This window comes from Lolium rigidum, chromosome 6, assembly GCF_022539505.1.
Source record: "Lolium rigidum isolate FL_2022 chromosome 6, APGP_CSIRO_Lrig_0.1, whole genome shotgun sequence".
In the NCBI taxonomy this organism is placed as follows: domain Eukaryota; kingdom Viridiplantae; phylum Streptophyta; class Magnoliopsida; order Poales; family Poaceae; genus Lolium; species Lolium rigidum.
In genome coordinates, this window is record NC_061513.1 from 64,517,368 (window position 1) to 64,534,886 (window position 17,519).

General features: G+C 47.5%; 2 protein-coding genes and 1 long non-coding RNA gene across 3 annotated transcripts; 2 read left to right on the forward strand and 1 right to left on the reverse strand.

The window, feature by feature from the left end:
* The first annotated feature begins 4,251 nt into the window (after window positions 1-4,251).
* LOC124659347 (cytochrome P450 89A9-like) lies at window positions 4,252-6,290 on the forward strand. Its single transcript, XM_047197248.1, has one exon. It carries the CDS (start codon window positions 4,537-4,539, stop codon window positions 6,103-6,105), a length of 1,569 nt encoding a protein of 522 aa, XP_047053204.1. The 5' UTR covers window positions 4,252-4,536; the 3' UTR covers window positions 6,106-6,290.
* A 1,779-nt stretch (window positions 6,291-8,069) lies between these two features.
* On the reverse strand, window positions 8,070-13,182 carry LOC124662716 (PTI1-like tyrosine-protein kinase 2). The gene is made up of 11 exons (XM_047200521.1): window positions 12,985-13,182; window positions 12,859-12,922; window positions 11,668-11,867; window positions 10,781-10,907; window positions 10,385-10,635; window positions 10,153-10,279; window positions 9,755-10,028; window positions 8,899-9,031; window positions 8,698-8,784; window positions 8,423-8,591; window positions 8,070-8,328 (listed from the first exon to the last, which is right to left on the reverse strand). Exons 1-10 carry the CDS (start codon window positions 13,180-13,182, stop codon window positions 8,451-8,453), a joined length of 1,602 nt encoding a protein of 533 aa, XP_047056477.1. The 3' UTR covers window positions 8,070-8,328; window positions 8,423-8,450.
* Window positions 13,183-14,255: 1,073 nt separating this feature from the next.
* Window positions 14,256-16,313, forward strand: LOC124667328. Its single transcript, XR_006991223.1, has 2 exons — window positions 14,256-14,811; window positions 16,062-16,313. It is a non-coding gene; the product is annotated as an uncharacterized LOC124667328 (long non-coding RNA).
* Window positions 16,314-17,519: the final 1,206 nt, after the last annotated feature.

Sequence of the window (17,519 nt, forward strand, 5' to 3'; positions counted from 1 at the left end):
TACCACCGTCCCGTGTGCACTCCGCCCTATGGCCCCTACTTCTTCTCCCCCTCGTGAGGATCCCTCCTCCGAGGTACCGTCGATTAGGCAACGACATCGCTACTCCCGTAGCCCTCCACGGGGGCTTCGTCCCCGTCTTCGTCGTCGCTGCTGTCGTCGTCCCACCACATGCGGAGACGTTTCGCCGGCGGATAGCCTTCGAGGGAGTCGTCATCGTCGTTGTCTTCTTCTCCCTCTTCTTCAGAGGTGGGGCAGCCGTCCCAGGAGAACTGGTCGTCCTCGCTTTTTGACTCAAGTTCCCCGTCGGCGAGGAACTGGAGATCTTCATCCCCGCTGGTCAAGGACTTGTCGTCCTCAGACCAAATGGAGGAGGCATGGCTCTCCACGTCCCAGTCTTCCGGGGCACGAATTTCCGGCGGCGTCTCGCGGGAGGAGTCGGACCCGTAGGAAAACTCGGAGGAAGAGGAAGAAGACATGGCGGCACAGAGGGTTTTTAGTGCTAGTGCGAGGAGGACGAAGGAGACGCAAGCTGTTTAGAACGGTTAAATAAAGGGGATATGAGAGAGATTCAATGCCACAGCAGCTTCCGAGGAGATGTTGCCCAACAGGAGAGTTTTGCGGCCACGTGGAGAAGTGGAAGGGGCAAGGCATCATGATGGGGATTCTGCGGCAGTTCTGCTCTGCCACGACATGACCCGACGAAAGAAAGCGTAATGATTTTGGAAATGTCATTTCCAAAACCAGGGGGCATGTGTCATCACCGAGAATTTGACCGAGTCGGAGGTGGGCCGCGATCAAGATGGATTTGAAGATATATACATGGAAGAAATACGTGAATCGGCCTTTTATACCAAGTTGGGCTCGTTTGCCCATGTATCACGTAACATATTAGATCGCATCTTAGTTTAGAAGTTAGAATCTTACTCGTGCACGGTTTGGTGCACGCCCACATTAGAAAGTCCGCTGGACTATAAATATGTATCTAGGGTTTATGGAATAAACAACAACCAACGTTCAACAACAAACAAATCTCGGCGCATCGCCAACTCCTTCGTCTCGAGGGTTTCTACCGGTAAGCATCATGCTGCCTAGATCGCATCTTGCGATCTAGGCAGCACAAGCCTGCCCACGTTGTTCATGCGTTGCTCGTACCGAAGCCTTTTTGATGGCGAGCAACGTAGTTATCTTAGACATGTTAGGGTTAGCATTGTTCTTCATATTACATGCTTTCGTAGTGCAACCCTTGCATGTCTAGCCGCCCTTACACCTATCTTAGGTGTAGGGGCGGCACCCCGCTTGATCATAGTTTAGTAGATCTGATCCGTTACGATTGCTCCTTGTTCTACAAGGATTAGTTTAATATCTGCAATAGTTAGGCCTTACAAAGGGTTGGAGGATCCAGCGGCGTGTAGGGTGGCGTTTGCTAGCCCTAGAAAGGATGTTCCGGGGATCAACCTCGTGTTGGTTTTTAGGCCCTGTTTAGGATCGGCTTACGGTCACCGTGCGCGAGCGCGAGGCCCAATCGTGAGTAGGATGATCCGATTATGCGGTGAAAACCCCAGATCGTCGTAGATCTCATCAGCTTTACCTTGATCAAGCAGGACCACCATATATTCGGACACCTCGTCCGAATCATGGGTGGATCGGCTCTTTGAGCCGATTCACGGGATAACCCGAGAGCCGATCGAGGCTCGTATTTAACGTTTACGTGTGTGCCCTGCGGAGAAACTAAGCGAGGCATCATCCACACCTTCCTCGACCAGGTATAGGTCAGGTGGCACGCCCTTGCAGTTGGCATCGGTGCGTGCGACCAGGAGGCTTTGCGGGCCGTCGCTCTGAGGGACTGGGGCCAGCCGCAGCCCTAGTTGTTCCCGGCTCTACGGTGTTGCCCGTCTCTGCCCGCCAGGGGGTTTCTGACGTCAACACATCGATAAAGCTTACATAGTATGAATTCTTGCCAACAGACAGATGTGCTAGACCCCAGACATCAGAGAACACTTGTTCCAAAGGAACAGTAGAAACACTAGTAGACACAGGATATGGCAATTGATGACTCTTTGCTAATTGACACGAATCACGCACGTAAGGTGTTATTTCTGGAGTATACGAAATTTATTTTTCCTAAGAATCTGCTGAACGACAAAGGAAGAAGGATGTCCTAAGCGACGATGCCACGTGGAGGAGCAAGGCTTGATGGTGATGAAGGCTTGCTTGGAGGCGTCGGTCATGTAGGGGATGAGGGGGTAAAGGCCGCCATAGCACGGATCTTTAAACAGTATTCTCCGCGTGGCCTGATCCTTAATCAAAAAGAAGAAGGGGTGAAATTCAATGAAGACATGGTTATCAAGTGTAAATCGATGAACAGAAAGCAGATTCTTGGAGGCACTAGGAATATGAAGGATATCATTAAGATGCATGCGACGATATGGGGTGCGAAAAGTTGAATGACCAATATGAGAAATTTGCATACCGTTACCATTGGTTGTTTGGACGCGATCCTGTCCAGTGTATTTCTCCTGAGTAGAGAGCTTGCTCAACTCTCCAGTGATATGGTTTGTAGCACTGGTATCAGTGTACCAGTTTGTATCAACGCCATAGGATGCCATATTAGCAGCTTTGGTTTCACGATCATCATCATCAGAATTATCACGATCGCCTTCATAGCGCCACCAGCAATCAGAAGCAGGGTGGCCATAGATCTTGCATATCTGGCACGTGGTATCCACAAAAGGAGTGGGCGGCCACGACGGCAACGGTCAGTGCGGTCGCCATCATCACAGCGACGGGGAGGAGCACCACCATCACGCTTGTCATCACGACGTCGAGGAGGATCATCATCCCGACAACGTGGAGCGTCATCACGGCGACGAGGAGGTTCATCACGGCGACGGTCATCATCGCGGCACCGGTCTTCACGGCGCCAATCATCACGACGCCGATCATCGCGGCGTCCAGTATCATCTCGGCGACCACCATCATCACGGCGGCGGCCACGATCATCATCAGCACGGCCACGGTCGGGACCCCCACGAGGATCACGTCCACGGCGAACAAGGTTGGCGTGAAGGGTGTAAGAATCACCCGAGGCTTGGAGATGTGCTTGGCGGATGTCATGAGCGCTGATTTGATCAAAGAGATCATCCAAGGTGGCACCAGAATTGCCATTAATGGCAGAAACAACATCATTATAGGAGCCATCAAGGCCACGGCAGATGTAGCCAACGAGTTCATCCTCATCAACGGGCTTGCCCATCGCAGTAAGCTCAGAACAAAAACCCTTCATCTTTGCAAATATGCCGTAGCCGAGAGCTCGAGCTTTTTAGTGCTGTTGAGAGCATCACGGAGATGATTGACCTTGGAACGAGAGGCAGTAGAGAACATGGTGTTGATCTTGAGCCAGACCTGAGCCGAGGACTCGAGACCAACATTGTGCGCAAGGATATCAGGGGACAGCGAGTTCAGGAGATAACTCATGACCGCCTGATCTCGAGCGATCCATGCAGCATATTCCGGGCTTGCGGTCTTGATCTTCTTCTTGTCAGCATCTTCTTCTTCTATGAACTCTGGCGGGGCGACGTCAGTGCCCTCAAGGAGGGGCAGAACTTGAGCGCCACGCAGCGTCGGAAGGACGAGCGTTTTCCAGAACAGAAAGTTGCCCCGTGTCAACTTCTGAGACGGAGGTGATCCGAGGGCCACACCAAGGATGGCCGACAATGAGGAAAACAACATTGGAGCAGTAGGGTGTTGGGCGGCAGCGGCGGCTAGGGTTTTGGAAGCGACGGCGGCGGACAAAAAAAAAGTCGGCGGCGGTGGCTAGGGTTGTGTTTTGGCGGCTGCAGGGGCATGTAGCGAGCTGCGGCGGCAGTGTTTGTAGGTTGTAGGTTTTGGGTTTTGGGTGTATGGCGGCGGCGGCAGGTCAGAAGGACCGACGGCGGTGGCAGTTGTGTATGCGGCAGCGGTGGCGAATTTTTTTTTTGTGGATCGGCGGCTAGGAGGTGGAAGAGGCAGGCTCTGATACCATATTAACCTAGGCGGAAACAATGATCCGTTGGGCCTCGTGTTGCATGTTATATAGGTGGAAAAACCACATAGTGGCGTGTACATATTGAACACGTAGACGTGTTGGAGTACTACTCTACGTGTCGAGGTGTTTTTACATCTAACAGTACTGATCAAGTGTGCATCTTTCTCCTCCATGCACATCTATGATCTATATATCTATCCTTTCCTTGGCGATTTGGTGTCCACTGAATTCCTCCACATCGCTCTCATTCATGTAAACCACTCGAGAGTCGAGACGTTAGTGGCCGTGTATTATCTCCCCGTCGTCTTGTAGTGTTCATCTCCACCACTCACTCTACTGTCCCCAAGAGCTGAGAATTTAAACTTCGCAAGTCTCCGTCCATTGCAGAAGAAAAGAGATGAAGAAGAACTCAAACTCTCAAATGAAATCTTGACACGAACCTTTAGCAGAAGGTGCAGTACGAAGTAGTAGTACGGACGGACTACGTAGTTGGAGTATAAAATCGTTGGTGCATGCCCAGCAACGAACAAGCACACCGGCCGGCAATGGATCAGGCGGCGGACTCGTACTCCACCTCTACCACGCCCCTCTTCCTCCTAGGCTCCCTCGCGCTCGCGGTCTCGCTGCTCGTGCTTCTGGGCCATGGGCGCGGGAAGACGCGGCTCCCGCCCGGCCCGCCGGCGCTGCTCTTCCTCGCCAAGTTCGTGGCGCTCCGGCGGTCGATATTCGACCTGGGCCCGCTGATCGTCGACCTCCACGCGCGCCACGGCCCCGTCATCTCCATCCACCTCTTCCGCACGCTCATCTTCGTGGCCGACCGCAAGATGGCCCACCGCGCGCTCGTCCAGGGCGGCGCCACCTTCGCGGAGAGGCCGCCGCCGGTCGATCCCACCCGCCTGTTCACGTCCGGGGGTCGCGACATCAGCTCCTCCCCGTACGGAACCTACTGGCGCCTGCTCCGCCGAAACCTCGCCGCGGAGGCGCTCAGCCCGGCCCGCGTCGCGCACTTCGCGGCCGCAAGAAGGTCGGCGTGCGACGGCCTCGTCTCCAGCCTACTCAGAGAGCAAGAGCGGCAGGGGCAGGAGGAGGCCGTGACACTGAGGCCGTTTCTGCGGCGCGCCATGTTCGAGCTGCTCGTCTTCATGTGCTTCGGCGCTCGGCTGGAGCGCGAGGCGATGGACGAGGTGGAGGAGCTGCAGCACCAGGTGCTCGTCGCCTTCACCTCCTTCCCGGTCTTCGCTTTCTTCCCGGCGGTCACCAAGAGGCTCTTCCGCAGGCGCTGGGCGGAGTACCTCGCGGTGCGCCGCAGGCATGAGGAGGTGTTCGTCCCGCTCATCCACGCGGAGCGCGCCGGCGGCGACCCGCCGTGCTACGCAGAGTCCCTCCTCGCCGTCCGCATGGCCGACGACGTCCGGCTCACGGACGCCGAGATGGTCAGCCTCTGCTCCGAGTTCCTCAACGGCGGGACGGACACCACGGTGACCCTGCTGGAGTGGATCATGGCCGAGCTCGTGAACCACCCCGACGTCCAGGCCAAGGTGTACGAGGAGGTGAGAGCCAACCCAGAGCTCAACGACCTGCAGGGGATGGGGATGCCGTACCTGAAGGCCGTCGTGATGGAGGGGCTGCGGCTGCACCCGCCGGGCCACTTCCTCCTCCCACACGGCGTGCAGCACAGTGGCGACGGTGGCGTTGAGATCGGAGGCTACATGGTGCCCAAGGGCGCGGAGGTGAACTTCCTGGTGGCCGAGATCGGTCGCGACGAGACGGTGTGGACGGCGGCGCGGGAGTTCCGGCCGGAGAGGTTCCTGGAGGGCGCCGAGGGGCACGGCGTGGACATCACGGGCAGCAGGGAGATCAAGATGATGCCTTTCGGAGCGGGCCGCAGGATGTGCCCGGGTTACTCGCTCGGGATGCACCACGCCGAGTACTTCGTGGCCAGGATGGTGATGGACGTCGAGTGGCGGCCGCCGGTGGAAGGGGAGGAGGTGGACATGGCGGAGACGCTGGATTTCACCACTGTCATCAAGCATCCGCTCCGTGCGCGCCTCTTCGCCAGGACTAATTCCCACAATGCATGATGAATTTTGTGTCCAAGGGATGAAGGGAGAGTGTTAGGAATAGTTAGCTAAGCAGGAAGTTAGTGATCCAAACGCTACTATATGTATTGCCAACAGTCACAAACCTTTGTAAACCACCTCAAAGGCATCTCTTCAGGAACTATATAAAGCCCTGAAGAAGCATCAATAACATTCTTGGGTCTCAATCACAAGTTCTCAACACAGAGAAGGAAGCGCCTCCTTAATCTCTGCTTCTTCTTGTTTCTCCATGTCCACATGGTTTTGCTACTTTCTGTACTTAACACGGCAGATCCAAAAGAAAAAAAAGAGGAAATATTGTACTGTATCATATCTTTTTTTTTAACAGCGGAGCGCCCCAGAAGGGGCTCGAACAGTGGAGGTACAATTTTGTTACAAAGAACCCCAAGAAATAAGAAAATTACACATAGATTCCTAGTATTTGTAAAAAGGACCTTGCTAAAATATTTGAGATTGCAATCTAGTCAATCCTCTTCCCCACTGTGGAGCAGAGAACGCAGCACGCTGCAGCCATGGACGACGCGTGGGACGAAACCACTTGCCTTTAGCCTGGCAAAGCTCTCAGCACCTGCGTTGAAGAAGGGCCTCCGAATGGAGGTTGAAAACATGCCGAGCACACCTTGGCCAAATATTTCAGCGCCCTCTTTCGGGACGCAGAAGAGATGCTCCAAGCAGAACAGGTTCTTTAACTCCAAAGCCACTCAAGCAGAGCACCAAATGCACGCCGACACCACGGCAGGAGAATCAACCTACCATCGAACCTGCCACGAACCTAGGAAGGCAAGCAAAGGTGATGTCAGTGACGACGAGCATGGAAGCTCACAAGAGCAGATCCACTCGTACCCCGGTGAGAGCAGGTTGCCGGAGAGTAGGAGCTCCGAGCCGTGCTCACCACCATGGCGAACAGCTAGCAGGAGATCTAGATCTTGAGCAGCCGATGTCGATCTGCAGAGAATACCTGCCATGGCTTCAAACGCTAAATCCAGAGCCTGGGCCTCAAGCTTATTGAAGGACTAGGAGAGGAAGAGCTTGAGTAGCAGCCGCACGCACCACGCCGGCACCTCTAGCAAGATCTCCATTACCAGCCGCACGCACCACGCCGCCACCGCTAGCAAGATCTCCATTACCAGCCGCCCGGCGCCACCTGGAAGCATCAAGAGCCTCGGTCACCGGCATAACGCCATACTTCACTTGGGAAACAAACACAAGACCTGGACTACTATGTACAAAGGGGAACCGGCCTCCTTTCTCCCAGTCACTCCGGCTGGCGAGGCCGTCGGAGGAGATAGAGAGAGGAGCCGGCAGAGGGAAGCCGACCCTCAAAGTACTGTTCACGCGTGAGAGAAAGGGGAGGCTAGTAAAAAACTGGACTTTGTTTGTTTGTACTGTGTCATATCGGTTGCTTGAGAAAGGGACCGACGAATTGTTTTGGATTACTCGATATTGTTTTCAAGGGAAACACTACTATCCAGCTATGCACGACGATGGTTTGCCATACTCGTCATACAATCATAGCAAGTTTGTGAGCCACTTTGTTCGCACGCTGACACTCTACACACCTGGAAAAGGGCCAGCTGCTGCGCCAAATTAAATGCCTCCGTTGAAGCACTCAACTTAGCACCAAAGTGGCAAAGTCCGAAGGCGTAACATTGTTCCGCACGGTCTGCACCGTATGATCTGGTGATAGCTACTTCCTCCTCCGTTCCGATTTAATTCACTTCAATCGGTACCATGGTTTGCTCATTCGTCTTCTCTTCACGTCCGTTTGCGTCGGGTCGTTGGAGATGCCCTGAGGATGACTGCAAGTTCTATTTCCCTCAGCTCATGCATTATCATGAAGATCCCCAAAAAGTATGGCCTTATATCCATATAGTTGCACAAGAGAATTTAAACACCTACTATAGCTGCCAGGGAGGATCCAACTGCATTTTCGTCAAAAAGCCAGGTAAGGATTTACAGTCCAATTTCAACAAATGTGAATATTTCGGACATTGTTCGCTACAGATATCCCATAGTTACACATAATGAAGGGCGTTTCCACCAAAACACATCTTAATGCAGTTAGTTGCAGAGATCTGACAAGTGATGGCTCTGTTGTCTGCATATCTTGGCTTGCATATATATCATCCAAGCTTTTCGTTAAAAGAGATAGCAGCATGAGGAAAGCGAACTATGTTCATCCTGCGTCTTCAGTTAAAAGGTATCCTGCGTAACAACACAAACATTACTTTTGTGACCCATAAATTCGATGAGAATCTAATGGCAGAACAAACTTGCAAACCAGGTATCCTGAACTTACTTATTTTTTGGTTAATTCTGTGTGTGAATCAACTGTCCATAGCTGCTGGTGGTGGTGCAGGGGGAGTTTGCTTGTTCAAGGTTAGGGGAGATAAAGCCTTGACCACAATGCTCATGCTTGGACGGAACTCGGCTTCATATTGCACGCACAAAGCTGCTACTGCTGCAAGCTGTATTTAAGAAGATGGATGAGTTATCATGCTTGGACGGAACTGGCACTGACAGAGCAACACATGAGTTGTCATGGAAGGACAAACGGGGGTAGAAGGGATAGACCTTTGCAACTCCTTTAGGTGGATATTCACCATTTAACCGGGGATCTATGCATTGTTTAACCTTATCTTCCGTCAACCTCGGTGTAGCCTGCATAACAGAAGCTACATATGCTCAGAAAACTGACTAACAAATTCCCGTGTAATGATGGTGACGTGGTCTTGTTGTTATGATAAATGAGTAAAACTATAACAGGATCATTACCCATGTAACCAGGCTTTGCTGTCCTCTAGGCATTGTATGGTCCACAGGCTTTCTTCCTGTCAGAAGTTCCAAGAGAACGACTCCAAAACTATATACATCACTTTTCTGGGTCAGCTGACCAGTCATTGCATACCTGCAGAAAGTTTATGACACACTCCACGTTACAAAATGATGTTACTTAATAATAGTACTGTCTATTTTCAGGATTCTGCAGACAACCGCATCAGCTCAAGCAAGATTTTCTATAGTCAGTATCACAGTACCAGAGTGGTTACTGCTAAGTGGGCTTGACTTGTTTCTACAGATCTAGTTAGTAGCAGATAAAATACTTCAATTTCATGGCTACATTGCTAAATACTGGAACTGAGACCCCTCCACCTGGACTAGTTTCTCCTTTTTGGAATGTTAGTTTACAATAAGCCAGTCTTACCTGGCCAAACAAGCTTGATGAGGCTTTTCATATAACTGATCTCAAGTGGGGCAACAATGTTGTAACAATAGAAAAGTAACGATGGGCTGGGCTCTACATCAACATAAAAATCTCAAATATTCCTATAGAAGAGCCAGTATGTCAAATGCATGCCAGAGTGGGATTGATCTCTAATGTTGCTTCTAGATGTGCTTATTTGTCAACTCAACATGTTTTTTTTCCCTTCTGACAAACTATGTAGATATCACTTAGTTTATCGATATATCGCAGAGTCCATTAGAGAAGTGCACACAACTCACAAAATTAAATTTACCAACAAAATAGTCATCCAAATACTAACTCGTCATAGGCATTTGGTAATTGTTAGTGACCCAAGTACTAACTCATCATAGGCACTCTATAGTTTTTTAAGTAGAGAAATTTTACTCTGGAGCGTGATAGCCGAAGGTTCCCAGCACGCGAGTAGAATGCAGCCGAGCAGCCATGTCTGGAGCCTGATTTGAGAGATTGAAGTCTGCAATCTTGGCCTTGAAGTCCTCAAATAAGAGGATATTACTTGATCTAACATCTCTATGCACGATAGAAGGTTGAACCTTCTCATGCAGATATTCAAGTCCTTTGGCAGCATCAACAGCAATTTTCATCCGTTGCATCCAATCAAGTGCAGGACCAGGTTGTGCACCTTGTACTCCTTTTCTTCCTGTTAACACAGAGGAAACAGATTGCTTACAAATACACAATACATGTACCAACCCAATTCTTGCAGATGAAAACAGGAAATTTTCTATCCAATTGTGGAGTATGACGGATACGCGTAATCATACCATGTAGAATATCATGCAGAGAACCCATGGTTGCAAATTCATAGGCTACTATACGAAGATTACGCTCCATACAGTACCCCAAAATATCTACGAAGTTGTCATGTTTCAATCTTGAAACCAAGGAAACCTAACATCAGAAAATAAGGATTACTGCTTACAGACACTTCATACGTTGAAAAACGTCAAAGATATAGCCAAGAGAATGATTTCAATCTTTAATAGCAAAGACAACCTGAGTCAAGAATTCCGAGCTGGTCTCGTTTTCAGTGGAATCAAGTTTCTTCACAGCCATTTTTGTCCCAGTATCAAGGACAGCATAGTACACTCTCCCATAAGACCCTTCTCCTATCAGAGCCGTTGCCCCGAAATCATCAGTCTTTTCTATCAGTTCATCCAAAGATAGAACAGGAATATCGATAGAGAGAGCTGAATCTTGTGGCTCGGCTTTCACAGTAGCAGAATCTTTCAAACCCTTTCTCATTCCTTGGAAAAGAAGAGACAACATCAGATTCTATATTAGAATGGTGGCAAATCTCAGATCATGCATCAGAACAGAGTTTTAAGTTCACATAGCATGGCAATTATAACATAATCAATAGAGGATACAATCAAGTTAAAACGAGCGTACCATCTACATTACTTGTTGGCGCCTTGACATGCCCATTTTCATGCTCATCAAACTCGGCATCTTGACGGCTGCAGCAAATCCAGCGACGCCACATTACTCTCTCTTTGCCTTGTTTTTTGCGCCTACTCTGTAAAGCACATAAAAATTTACCAGGAGAATATTATATGATCGAAACAGGAGTATGTCTAACTTTAGAGCTCTGAACATTTCCTTACAACTGAAGCAGACCCAAAATGCCACGGAAGTTCACCGCCAAAAGCAGCATATAATAAATTCTAGGACAGCACTATTCCAACCACCATATATGTTCGGAAGGAGCATTTTCCAAGGGTTTTCCGTTAAAGGGGGTTTAGATTAGCATTCTGAAACATCAGCGGTGTTCCTAGCCAAAACAGAACATCTTGATGCCACAAAAAATCTACAAAATCCTAGAACCAGCAACCATTTCGCGAAGTACACCAGCTAGAATTTTCTTCCTCTGATAAAACGAATTTACGCATATGCATATCACCTCCATCAAAACAAAACGAGATTTCCGCAACCGTTTCAGCTAAAATAAATAACGCCATCTGGCGAAATTTTCCATCCTAAACAACAAAAAATCACCTCGCGTAAACCCCAAATACTAGAGATTCCATCACCAAACCCGTCATCTACGACCTATATTCATACACAGCCCACACGATCGGCTACATCAAATTGGTTTCCAGGTCTGGACCGCAGAAGAAAGCGGGCTTGTGGATGCTGTTGTTCAGAGCAAATTCCATGGAACTGGATTCAAGGGGGGAAAAAAAAAAAGGAAAAGTCGTACCAAAGCTGCGCACTACTGAAAAGGGAGGGTTCAGGGTTGACGAAGAGGAGGGGACTAATCGACGGAGGAAGCTCACCTTGAGACGACGGGGTGGTGCACGCCGGCGGAGAGAAGGGTGCGGACGGGGACGAATGGAGGCGCGTCGACCTGGGACTCCGGTCGCCGCTGCCGCCGGTCGCAGCCTCCTGGACGGGTGCGGCGGCGTATGTGGGACGGAAGTTGTGTGGGAGACGAACGCGAGCAGAGTAAAGGGGCTAGCCTGTTCTGTTCTGTTCACTTGCGAGGCAGGGGCGAATATGTAATTTCGGATTCGGTTTAGAATGGATTATTACTACTTCCCCCCTCTTGAAAGAATATTTTCTCAACTTTATACGGATTTTTATACCCAAATGCTAAAAAGTACCCGGATGCTATTTGACAAAACGAGCACTCGCTCGTGGGCCGTCAGATGCGCGTGATCAACCCACGCGACCCGCTCCGTTCCGACCGACATGCCTCTTCACCCTCAATCCCTAGGGTTGGTCCAGGCCATTCCAGCGCGACAGCCGCCATGCTCGCCGGCTCGCCCTCTCCGCCGCGCCGCGAGGGACCTCCGCTTCCGTCGTCGACCCCTCCACTCCATAGACGGCCTCGCCCTTCAGAACCCCCCCTCCCATTCCTGCCACGAGCCCCAACCAGAAGCGAGACAGCAGATTGGGGTGAACACCGATGGCCGCGAGCTTGCCACGGCGAATTGGTACTGACCTCCCAACCTCATCTCTGGCCACCGATGCCCGGCGGGATGTTGGCCGACCAGCCGCCAAACAAGAGCCTCACGAGCTAATCCCTGCTGCCGCTGGACCAGCACAGGGCGTCAAGGCCTCCAGGCGGCTCGTCCCTAATGAGCTAGGCGCAGATCGGGATCCCATGGTCCCACGTGGCCGGCCTCCATGCCGCCGGGGAACTCATCTGCTGCAAGAGCATAGCTCCCGCTGTCCTCTGATGGTAGAAGCCACACCATCTTGTGTTTTTTTTTATCTAGTTCAGAACTGTATTGCAGATGCCATGACTCTAGTACTCCTGTGTTTACCCCCAACTCTACAAGCCATCAACTTGTGTAGAACTAGCTTATTTAATCCTTTACATGCTTATCTCCATGTGTGTGGAATTAGGATTGTATAGCACGGATGGATTGAACCGCATGTGAGTGAGAGGTGCCGGCCTAGGTGCGTGCAGTAATGTGTGCGTAGATGCTCATCTTAGGAAGGTTTAGGGAAGAAAAATACACCTATGATAACAAATGGCTGCAGGGTGAATACTGATCGAATCACCTTCTGATGCTGTTGATGTACCTAGCAAATTCAGACACAAATCTATCACACCCCAATTAGTTATCCCAATTGCTAAAAATTACCTGGATGCTATTTGACAAATCGAGCACTCGCTCGTGGGCCGTCAGGTGCACCTGATCAAGCCACGCGACCCGCTCCGTTCTGACAGCCGCGGACAGCGACTTGCCCACGTTTGGTTTGGTCCAGGCCATTCCAGAGCGGTAGCCGCCAGCCCGCCATGCTCGCCCTATCCGCTTCCGCCGCTGACCTCTCCACTCCATAGACGGCTTCGTCCTTCAAAACTCCCGCCACGAGCCCCAACCACCAGCGAGACACACACACACAGGTTAGTGCACATATTCTTGTTTGGCTATTTTGCCCAGGGATAAATGCTCTCAACTCTCAAATATCATCGTCCTTGCGAGTAGGAGCAGCAGATTAGAGACGACAAGAAGGTGTATCGTGTGTAGTTAAATGAATACCATTTCAGTTAAACGCCGCCTCCATGGAGGAGCAGCACCGTTCAATGGCTCATCCCGGCAACACGGTTGTCCGCGCGCGGAGGTGGCGGTTGGCGAGTTGCAAGGATGCACAGTGGCAGGTTCTGGACCGACGCTTAGATGATGCCGGGATATGAACGGCTATGGCTAACTTCTAGGTGCATCTTGCCGCCTTATCTTATGTTAAATCGCTTCAACTCTCTTTAAAGAGTTTCTAGTCACTTCAGTTAAGTTGTTTATCCCTGGTAACTAAATTGTTTATATTCTTAAGTAAGTTGTTTACTTATTTTGCTGCAATATCTATGCTATGTTTCACTTTAATAGAGTTTCTAATCGCTTTAGTTAAGTTGATTATCCACGGTAGTTAAGTTGCTCATACCCTTAAGTAAGTTGTTCACTCCTCATTTTTATGAAGCGTCGAGCTTCCGGAATTCCTCGCCAAGCTGCCCACTTCATATGTGTCAAGCTTCCCGAATCCCACGCTGATTTGCCAACTTCATGATAAGGGTTCAGCATGCATGTTCATTTCTGATATTTCTATGTTTTACTTTCATGGTTTTCTGAAGGTTATGTTGGGATCACAGCTACGTTGTTGATTACTTCTTTGCAAGTTTCTTTTTTGCTTCTTCCTTCCCTTTAACTAAGTTGATTTTATCAATATGATTAAGTTGGTTGCATCATCTAACTAAGTTGATTTTTGTCAACATTCTTGAAGTTTTTGAGTTACACCAAAATGCTCCTCAATAGTATACTGATTTAATTTAGTTGCTTCTTGTCATCTGGCTAAGTTGCTTGGTCAGACTGACTAAATTGTTTTATATGATAATATCACATAACTAAGTTGCGTTCCCCCATGCATTTATTTCTTGGTTAAACAACTAATGGAAATCCTGAGCTTACTAGTGACTTTTAATTAGGAACTTGCTTTTCTAGCAGAAAAACTTGAATCTGGAAACAAAAAAATGACAAAAGAGACAAACATGTTATTCCCATGAATCTAAGTAAGTAGGCTTCTCAATTTTTGGTTAGTTGTTTTTGTGAATCTAGGTAAGTTGGCTTTCCAACATTGGTTAAGTTATTGTCTGAACCTAGGAAAGTTGGCTTCTCAATGTTTGTTTAGGGTAGTACATTTTTGTTAGTTGTTACATGCATGGATGCTAAAGGCAATGGGTTGTTTTAGAAGGTTGGTAGTAAATATGCCAGCTTATGTTTATTCCATTTTTGATTCAAATTTTGTTCTGCCTGTTGCCACATATTTTTGTCTAACATGAGTTTTCATTTTTTGCTGATTTGGCAAAAAAGTAGTTGAAAGAAGGTGTTGGCGCCATCATAAGAGGTGGTCTTTTTGTTGGGATGACAAGGACTGAAGAATTTATATTTTCGAAGTTGCCACAGGGTTTTTCCTATGAGGTATATTGTAGCTTTTGTGCCTTTTCTTTTTCATCAACATGCATAAGTTGGCTCATGGTTTTAATTAACTTGTTTTTATTATTATGGTTAACTTGGTATTGAATTTATTTAAGTTGATTCTTACCAAAAAAAAGGTGTGCTTTATATTATATCTAGGTTTTTCTTTCCCTCTGCCAACCTATACAAGTTGGCCCATGTTTATAAGTTAGTTGCCTTTGTCAGCATGCTCAAGTTCACATCTGAAAGTTATTAAGTTGGTTTTCCTGTTAGTCTCGTTTTTTTTTCTTTTTTCAGTTTGTGCTTCACATTGTAGCTAGTTGAATACTATGGTTAACTGAGTTGCCCCTGTCATTAATATTTTGTTGCTTTCTCTCAGTTATTAAATTAATTATCTTCCCTCGTTTCCTTTTTTTGGTTTGCGGAATTTGTTGCACACAAATTGTTGCTTCTTGAGTTCATTTTTATGAGCTTTTCTTTTTGATGTATGCGACTTGATGGAGAAACCAATATTTGCAGCATAAGCATTATAATGTACTCTTGCACATTCAATAATGTCAAACTGCATCCAGAATACCCGATAAATGGTTCATGTGGACTGGATGCAACTTCCTCATGCATGCCAGCTTCATCGGCAGCTCCTTCCTAGTTAGGGTATGTTGTAGATTTTGTAAGCAATGTAGTTCTGGGATTGCTTTGATTAACTGCAGTGCTTGGCGGCCCATGGTGCTGCGCCCTTGCCCCTTCATCAGAACCATCAACCACTGCCCCTTGGTTGAGTATAATTGGTTCTGGAGATTGGCCAACCATCTCTTGTGAGTCAGCTTGAGTGCAAATCTACAACTCCATGTCATTCATGCAAAATCTCCAGTTCAGGGAACATTGAGATCCAACCCTCACATTTGAAAACATTAGAAAGTTCATTAAATTTCAATCTTCAAGTAATAGATATGGGAAAATTTGTTGTTGCATCTAACTAAGTTGTGTAGTGAGCATGGTTTAGTTGTTTGCTTATCATGCTTAAGTTGTGTACAGACAAACATTAGCAAAATGCACCCCACATCCACTACTTATTTTTATATCAAGATAGTTATGTTGTATATTTGGTTTCATTGAGTTGTGTTTGCTTCTTCAACTTTGTTTACTTTTGAGTTACCACCAGATGCCCACAAGTAGTATACTGAATTAATTTGCATGCATGGATCATGTTCAAGCAAATACTTACTTTCTGTGATATGGTTTCAAATTTTCAGAGTAATGCGACAAGAACAAGTGTGTGGGGGCGTCAGCATAGTCAACGGAGAAAATTCTATAGCTGATCTATTGATGCTACCGAAACTGTTTAGTAGACAACTATGTACATATGCAGATAAATAGTGATGTTTTTCGAGTTACATAACTATTAGTACTAGTGCACCTACATATTCAGTACCATGGAAACATTTTGTAGCACAAACCATATGAGTTTGTATTAAAAAAAACCCTAGTATCTTGTTCATATGCAACTTCAAATTATTATGTGACCTCGGTATGCTACTTTTACATCTACATTACAACTGCATTGCTCCACAAGCTATATAAGGTATGTCAGCCTAAGGCAACTCAGTTTCTCAATGTTAAGGCTTTTGTTGTGCCAGGTATGTTCGGCTACGGCAACTCAGTTTTTTTTCTTGCTGAGCAAATTATGGATTCCTAGTGGTCTCGTAGTGTAAAATGAACTCTGATGGCCGGCAAGGCAACTTTGTTTTTAGCCATCGTGTTTTGTGCCAGCAAATAGACAACAATTTACTAGGGTTCTTCCATGTTCTAGTTCTTTTACATCAAGACATTTACGGTTTAGCACCTAGGATGTGGTTTTCGTGTTTTCTAGATTTATGCCATGATCTAGTTTTTTGTTCCTCAAGACAACCACATCAATCAATATTGTAAGTCCTATTACTATTAAATTATTTCTATTGCTGCTAAGCAAGTATCTCAGAAACTAGGTTGTCTTCAAATATTAAAGAAATAGTGTAAGCAACTACTATTTTGTACGGAGTTGGTTTGCTATAACACTAGAGTTGCTTTTGCACATCAATCAAGTTGCTTTTTGATATTTCTTTCGTCGAAACATATGCAAATGGGATCTAGTTTTGAAGATCTCATCGCGAGAAGGCTAACAGTGAAAACGGAATGCCATTTCGACAAACGGTTTGGAAGTTAGGACTTTTCCAAGAAAATCGCATGACATTAAATGCACGTGGAGTTTGGTCGTGCGCTGGACTTTCTACTCTCTAGGGTGAGTGCTGGAATGGACTAACTAGCATCGAGTGCTCCCTAGCTGTGTCCTTTTTATAAATCTACATACAAAAACAGCATCTAGATAATAGTATAAATTTAGACAAAAATAAGGGCATCTTTTTTGGACGAAGGAAGTAACACTAAAGAATGTAATAAACAACACATTTTACCAAATGGACAAAATTATGAGGAAAAATTTATTTACACATAAGTCACATATACCAAAGTAAAAAAGGGTCTTCCGATGTATTGGGCAAAGTGCAGTCACACGTTTTATTATAATAAATAAATAGGTGGTTCGTGATGGAGACGGTGGTCCCATTTTACAATGTTTTTGTTCTTTTCATACATTTTCATATGTTGTACAGAATATCTGTTTTAGGGTTGTCTAGTGCACTATGCGAGGTTGCGTTTGTACCATCTCTCACAAA

Bases quoted from the DNA above. Each gene is read 5' to 3' on its own strand.
- LOC124659347 (XM_047197248.1), top strand. From the start codon at position 4,537: ATGCCCAGCAACGAACAAGCACACCGGCCGGCAATGGATCAGGCGGCG.
- LOC124662716 (XM_047200521.1), bottom strand. From the start codon at position 13,182: ATGGAGTGGAGAGGTCAGCGGCGGAAGCGGATAGGGCGAGCATGGCGG. The intron at 10,636-10,780 runs GTACGCTCGTTT...TTCTTTTCCAAG, and splicing joins GCCAACAAGTAATGTAGATG to GAATGAGAAAGGGTTTGAAA. The intron at 10,029-10,152 runs GTATGATTACGC...CTGTGTTAACAG, and splicing joins TCTGCATGATATTCTACATG to GAAGAAAAGGAGTACAAGGT.